Source organism: Stegastes partitus, unplaced genomic scaffold (genome assembly GCF_000690725.1).
Source record: "Stegastes partitus isolate 25-593 unplaced genomic scaffold, Stegastes_partitus-1.0.2 Scaffold83, whole genome shotgun sequence".
Classification (NCBI taxonomy): domain Eukaryota; kingdom Metazoa; phylum Chordata; class Actinopteri; family Pomacentridae; genus Stegastes; species Stegastes partitus.
Window position 1 is genome coordinate 461,233 of NW_007577814.1, and position 7,179 is coordinate 468,411.

Consider the following 7,179-nt stretch of genomic DNA (forward strand, 5'->3'; position numbering starts at 1 on the left):
AGCTGTTTTGAGGCCGAAGCACTTGCAAAAATACACAAGTTAAGAAAAAGTGTTCATCCTGAAATAGAGACCGAAATCAAGGCCACTTTGTCATCTATTATCCACAATAACAAGCTGTCCAAATAATACCCAGGAAATGTACAAAACTAAAATTACTTAACAAGAAATCTAAATATGTGATTTCCTTAAATGATGTCTTTTCATCAGCGCTGAACACCATCATTTGCTTTCAGTCTGAGGCAATTAAAATCTCCAGCACCTTTCATCCATGGCAGTCTTTCCCACCATTTCCCTTGTTTACGTTACTTCAGGCGTGGAGGTGTCCAGACGGTCAGGAAAGGTAAAAGAGAGTTTCCTCCAGCCGGCTGGACAAGATGTAAATTTGGAGATGAGTCTTGTACTGTACATCCTCAATGCAAGCTTTGTAAAGCAACACAGGTGCCACGACAGATTTGGATGTCTGGCTTTTTTTTTTTTATAGATCTGCTTTGACTATTTTCAGACATGTTCATACTTAAGCAGAAGGTTTTAAAAACATATATTTACATAAACATACCCTGACAGTTTTGAAGCATAAATGTTGCCGTAAAACTATAAATATAAGTTTAACAAAGCTGCAAGTGAAAAGGTGTCTTTACTTTATTCCTCCTGCAGAGCTTGTTTGTACTCTTTGTATATGTGTTCTTTTTGTTTTATTATTTATTTCCTCTCAAAGTGAATATCTTCAAGTTCAAAAGAAGACTGAAATAAGTGATAATCATGTGTCTGGATATTCAAGACATTGAGGCACCCTGATGTGACATGCCCGCTTTGGGCAGATCTGTCTGCTAATTACAGCCTAGCTCCGGGGAGGGAGGTACTTGCGTGGTGGGGGCTTTTTTTTTTTTTTAATGATGCAAGGGGTAGATATGGTATAAATACCCACATCATTGTACTGGGAGGCAGCATATCCTCAGTTGTGCTCCTACCCTAAGGATATACAGCAGCACCAGGAGCTCACTGGTGCTGAAGAGATTTGGTTTTCCCCTCTTTGGACACCGGTACGTGTGATTTCTCTTACTACTCTAGCTGCATCTATCTCTGGAGGAGTGTAGGCAACATCTAGGCTTTGTCTAGGCCTTGAGTGCTCCCTATGGCAGACTGGGATAGCAGGGCAGACCTTGGCTGGTTTGGAGCTTCTGGGGTGATAGTCAGAGAGTCCTGAAGGATCCAGGATGCTGTGACTGGGATAAAGATTGAGATTTACACTCTGCTACGTTAACATATCCTATCTTATTCCCTGTCTACTGAATTTTTGCAAAGAAATGTAGAGCATGTACACTTAGCTGTTTTTGTGCTCAAAGCTAAAATGAAAAAGTTTGCAAACTCTTTCCACCTTGTGCTGACTGTCTTGTTCTTCTTTCCCCTACAGGCTTGACCTTGCAAGATGTACATGCGAGTAGCAAGCCTCCTCCTCCTCATGGTGGCCTCCACAGCTGCCCATGGAAAGGGGTATGTGGTGAAGAAGGTGATGCCCTACCCTGTGAAGAGCCATGGTAAGAAAGCACAGCCTCTTTCTCTGTATAAAGTCTGCTTCTGATGGGAAACCATGCAAGCACTTCTCATTTTAAAGCAAAAAGAGAAAGTTTCCTATAAAGTCAGACTTTCTTGCCTAAACGTGATCTTTACTTGAGCGTGACAGTCTTGCCTTACCTTTGAATCTTAAGTGAGCAAATTAACATCTTTGTTGTGGCTAACAGCAGCTCTGTAAGCAGTCAGACAGATGCTGGCCACAGCTGCACTTTACTTTGAAAATTGAACTCCACCTTGCTCTGGGACCGTCCTGTGTTCTGATTGGCTACAGCAGTTTGCAAGTCTCTCCAATCACATAGTCTGTTTAGATCTGGGAGATGAATAATAACACTAAGCAGTTTTCTCTTGCTAGAAATCCTACATTGGATCAAATCTGCAACTTTATTGTTATATTCTTCATAGAATTTTGTAGGGTTTTTTTTGCATGAACAACATTTTTTTAATGAAATACTTTTTAATATTTTTAACATTTATAAATAATGGTGGTTAACGTGCAAGATGCTTTTTAAATATTTATTGTGCCTGCTCTGTTTTGGTGCACAATGTTTATCGTTAAATCATCTGTTCCTACTGTTGTGTGTTTTATTGTTTGTTGTATCTATACATCTGACAGTTTGAGGGGCAGAATATTATAAGGCTACTGCTGCATTAGCTGCATTTAGTGCATTAAATTTGGCAGATATGTTTTCTCATTTAATTTTTACTCTAAATGTTGCCTCAAGTTTTTCAAGGCACAATTCAGTTTGTTTTTAGCACAAAGTTAACTTTCCCAGAGATTTCCTTTGCAAAACATGACGGAGATCCAGATTTCCAATCTATTCAGAGTCTTACAAGAAAACAATTTTCTGCACCTTAAAAATAGAAATGATGGTGTGGTCTTGAGTGTTTCTTAAAATGCAATACAAAATATGTAATGTTTTTGTTTTTATGCTTTTATGTGAATCAACATACGGCTATTTTTATTTAGAAAAGTAGCTGTTAGTGGATTATTTTTAGTTTGACACTAACAATTACAGTCCAGTCACCCAGCAGTGTGGTTTGTTTGGGTGTGCCTGCTTAACACAGAAGTAGAAACATCTGTTTGGCTTTATCCAAACTAAGCTAGAGTTAGCCAGGGAGTGAGCTTTTTACACTCAAACACATGTGACCACATGAAGGCAGCAAATAAAAAAAACTCCTCATTTAGAACTACTGTTTCACAAACAAGTCACAAGATGTCTTTGACCTGTGCTCCATATTAAAATAGTAATAAAACAAGTTATGAACAATCAGTTTTATTTTATTTACGGTTTTTCTATATTATAATTAAATACAAGCCCAAATGACAGTACAGTATTTTTTTTTTAAAGAAAGCCGAGACACATTTATTACGTTTATTTTAAAGGCTCAAAAATACAAATTAGATTTTATTTAAATAAGTGAATCAGCACCATGTAGTCATACTTTGCAATTATACAGCATTTCTTCCCCACCTCCAGGAAGCATTGAAAAAGGACCAATCAAGAGATAATACTTCAACAATTTCTGACTTTATGATGAAACCATGAAGGAGAACAACACTCACTGGACAACTTTTCTTGAAAGTTACAATTTCTGTCACATTTGATTGCTGAAGAGCCTGTTGCAAGTCAACAAGTCACTTACAAAACTTGTTCATACTCAGACAAACTGAGACCCGAAATCTTTCAAGTGCATCCATGTTCTTGCACTTTCAGTGCTTTAAAATAAAGTTATAAGTACTGGAGGTATGAAGTAGACTGATGATATCACTATATGCACAGACTACAGGTCCATCACAGTGTACAATGAACTGAACAAGAGGTTTTAAAACATGCTCTTGAACACAGTCGACATCTTGGATTCAAACTTTACTACACCATTGTCACAGAACATATATGTTATAGTGACAGTAATATATAACAAAGCAGCACACCACCTGTGAGTGCTTCATTTAGCAACTTTGTGTCTGTTATTTGTTTGTTTTAGTGTATTCATGATGGTCTCTCTTTCACTCTTCACAGTGGTGTCAGTAGCAGGTGAGCCTGGTCCTCCAGGTGAGCCCGGCCCTGAGGGACCTGCTGGCCCTCCTGGTGCCCCAGGTGAGAATGGTGAAGGCCTGCCTGGACCCCAAGGACCTCCTGGACCTCCTGGTTCTCCTGGCCGCTCCATTGCTGGCAAGCCTGGATCCCCAGGTGGTCCTGGCAAACCTGGCAGCCCTGGAGAAAATGGTGAGAAGGGAGACACTGGAGCCACTGGCCCTCAGGGACCTAGGGGAGTCCCTGGATCTGCTGGAAGCCCCGGACCTGCTGGTCTGTCTGCTACTGGCAAGCCTGGACCTTCAGGTCTTCCTGGAGCAATGGGACCTAGAGGAGAACCTGGCCTGAAAGGACATCCAGGTGTTCCTGGACTTCCTGGTGCTAAGGGTGATAGAGGGGTAGGAGTTCAAGGACCTCAAGGTGATACAGGACCTGAAGGACCTATGGGCCCACCTGGACAGCCAGGTGTGGGTGGAGTTGGAAAGCCAGGAAAATCAGGTGCACCCGGTGAGCCAGGAAAGTCAGGTAGCCCAGGTAGAGATGGTTCCCCTGGTCCTATGGGACCCCAGGGACCCAAGGGACACACTGGTGCCCCAGGTGTAGGTCTTCCAGGTAAGCCAGGTGAGAATGGTGCTCCAGGTCTGCCTGGTTCAGCTGGCCCTAAAGGCCACCAGGGACCTGCTGGAGCTACTGGTGCCCCTGGAGTCCCCGGATATGGAAAGCCAGGTGCAAATGGAGAGAAGGGAGAGAGAGGGGCTACAGGTAGCACAGGTGCCACAGGTCCTAAGGGTGACCAAGGTCCAACAGGATATACTGGTGCTACTGGTGCAACTGGCCCCACTGGTCCTGGTGGACCTCAGGGTGAAAGAGGTTTCCCAGGTGAACCTGGTGCTGTTGGCCCTAAAGGTGACACAGGTGCAACTGGAGCTCAGGGACCTAAGGGACACAAGGGAGATCAGGGAGCTCAGGGTTTCCAGGGTAAGCAGGGTTATCCAGGTGCAGCTGGTCCTCCTGGACCCAGAGGTGCCACTGGACCCTCAGGTGACAAAGGCCATGCTGGTGCCCCAGGTACCCCAGGTGCCCCAGGTGTTCCAGGACCTGCTGGACCCAAAGGTCATCCTGGCCGCGCAGGTGAGCCCGGTGCTTCTGGATCTGATGGTGCTCCAGGTCCTAGAGGACCTGCTGGAGCTCAAGGTCCTGCTGGTGCTAATGGCGCTAAGGGACACCCAGGTCTCCCTGGTGCTCCTGGCCCTGCTGGTTTGGCTGCCAAGGGTGTCCCTGGACCTCAGGGTCCCCCTGGTCTTCCCGGTGATAATGGAGCTGATGGAGAGACTGGCCCAGCTGGTCCCCCCGGTCCTCCTGGTCCTCCTGGTGAGGTTGTGTTCGAGAAGGGTATGGGCATGAGTGAGGTCATGGTCAAGTCCCCCATGTCTGCTTTCACTGCATCTCTGGCCACCCCCTACCCTGCTGCTGGCACCCCCATTAAGTTTGACCAGATCGTGTACAATGCTGAGAATCACTATGACCCTGAGACAGGCATTTTCACTTGCCAGGTTCCTGGAGTTTACTACTTCTCCTACAGCATCCATGTGAATGGAGCTCATGCCCTGGTGGCTCTGTACAAGAATGGCCAGCCTGTTATGTTCACTTATGATGAGTACAACAAGGGCTTCCTGGACCAGATGTCTGGTAGCGCTGTCCTTCTGCTCGATGAGCAGGACACAGTCTACGTCCAGATCCCAGATGAGGAGGCCAATGGTGTCTTTGCCGCTGAGAATGTCCACTGCTCTTTCTCTGGGTTCCTCATTGCTTCAACGTGATACGTTGATACAATAGTTCCCAGAAGCCGAACCAACTAAATTTGCAATCTATTTCTCAAAGTAAACTCCCTGTTCATTTTTCCTCAACCCAACAGGCAGGCAGTTCACCCTTCTTTGAGGAATAGTTAGCATCTCAACTTGAAAACTACAAGAAAATAGGTGCTTAGAAGAAGGAAAACTAATTTATGAAAACAGGTGATCAGGGATGGGGGAAGCAATCCACAAAGTTACCAGTGAGCTTTTGTAATGGAGACAGCATGTGAAATTGAGGTGTTATAACTGTGTTGTGTCCTGACTTTTTTTTTTCTTTTCCACTCTGTTCCTGTTATACTGACTTCAACTGGTGACTCTTAATTTAGTGTTTGTCTGTTTTTGTTTGTTTTTGTACAACCTTGTTTTTTTTTTTTTTTGGTTTGTTTGTTTGTTTGGGTGACCAATAATCTTATTAAAAGTACACTAATGCTTTTCTGTGCAACATGTTGTAACAAAATGTGACTTGAATATATTGTGAAATGGTAATGGTCAAATTGACCGTTATAATGAAATAAGTCACCAAAATACTGTCAAGCAAACACAAACTGTTCAACAACAACATTGTTATATCCCTGGACATGCATTATGACATGTAAAGCATAATGACCAAAAATAAATGATGTCTTAACGAATATCTTGTCTCAGAGCATTTTTGAAATCCTTCTCCAGTCATTTATCAAATGATCAAATGCCTAAAAGTTCATAACTGAGCATCAAAGTTTATTTAGAAGGTGCTTCCATGAAAAGAATTCTTTTCTGTCCTAAAACAGCTTAGATGTAGCTCAACACAACCCACCTCTCCACCTCTCACTGCAGCTGGATCACACCAGCTCCCTTGCTGCAACACTGAGCTGTCCACTAACTTCCCCATACACGTGACTTGGTGGCTTATACACGACAATGCAGAAAGTCTTCAGCGGATCCTGTGCAAATACAGATTGTTACAAAAGTCAATCTACCTTGATAGAGCATTTCATTTATTAGCAACTAACTAACTAACTAACTAACTAACTAACTAACTAACTAACTAACTAAGCTTTGAACCCATCAAGCTTTCCTACACACCACTGAATCAATCACTCAGCAGGGCTCATGGAAAACAAGGAAGGTTTCCACAGTAATTTGTGTCAGATTGAGTGAAAGATTAACCTGCTGCCAAAATATTCAAAAGAAATAATAACAGAAATCATAACAATACAGTAATGAGTAGAAGAATGACTTGTGAAGGACAGATATGCATATTAGCCCATGAGCAGAAATGAATGAAATAAGAAGATACATAGAAAATATATTGAGGAAGACTACCAAGTTATATAGTAAAAGGTCTGCGACTTATATAGCACCTTTTGACCTTCCTAGGTTTCACAAGGCTCTACAAAGCACACACACACACACACACACACACACACACACACTCACATGCAAGGAGCTCACCTGCCATCAGAGCCAACTTATTTTGCAAAAGGACACTTTGGCACATGCAGGGCATCAAACTGCCAACTCCGCGATTAGCGGACAACCTACTCAGCCATCGCCACCTTACAAATGTATGATCAGAATGTCTTGTCAGTGGTCTAATTATTCAGATACTTTATTTGCCTTAGTAAAAATATATTAACATGTGACATCTTTATATAATTATTTGTTATGCAGAATGACCCTTCAAGTTTGCTTTATTATTCCATATTAGATTATTGAATTATTGTCCATCCATCCAT

The 7,179-nt window shown here is 42.8% G+C and overlaps 1 protein-coding gene across 1 annotated transcript; it reads left to right on the forward strand.

Annotated features, from left to right (window-relative positions):
- Window positions 1–998: 998 nt before the first annotated feature.
- On the forward strand, window positions 999–6,095 carry col10a1a (collagen, type X, alpha 1a). The gene is made up of 3 exons (XM_008276909.1): window positions 999–1,040; window positions 1,412–1,535; window positions 3,594–6,095. The coding sequence occupies exons 2-3, from the start codon at window positions 1,427–1,429 to the stop codon at window positions 5,426–5,428; spliced, it is 1,944 nt and encodes a 647-aa protein (XP_008275131.1). The 5' UTR covers window positions 999–1,040; window positions 1,412–1,426; the 3' UTR covers window positions 5,429–6,095.
- The last annotated feature ends 1,084 nt before the right edge of the window (window positions 6,096–7,179 follow it).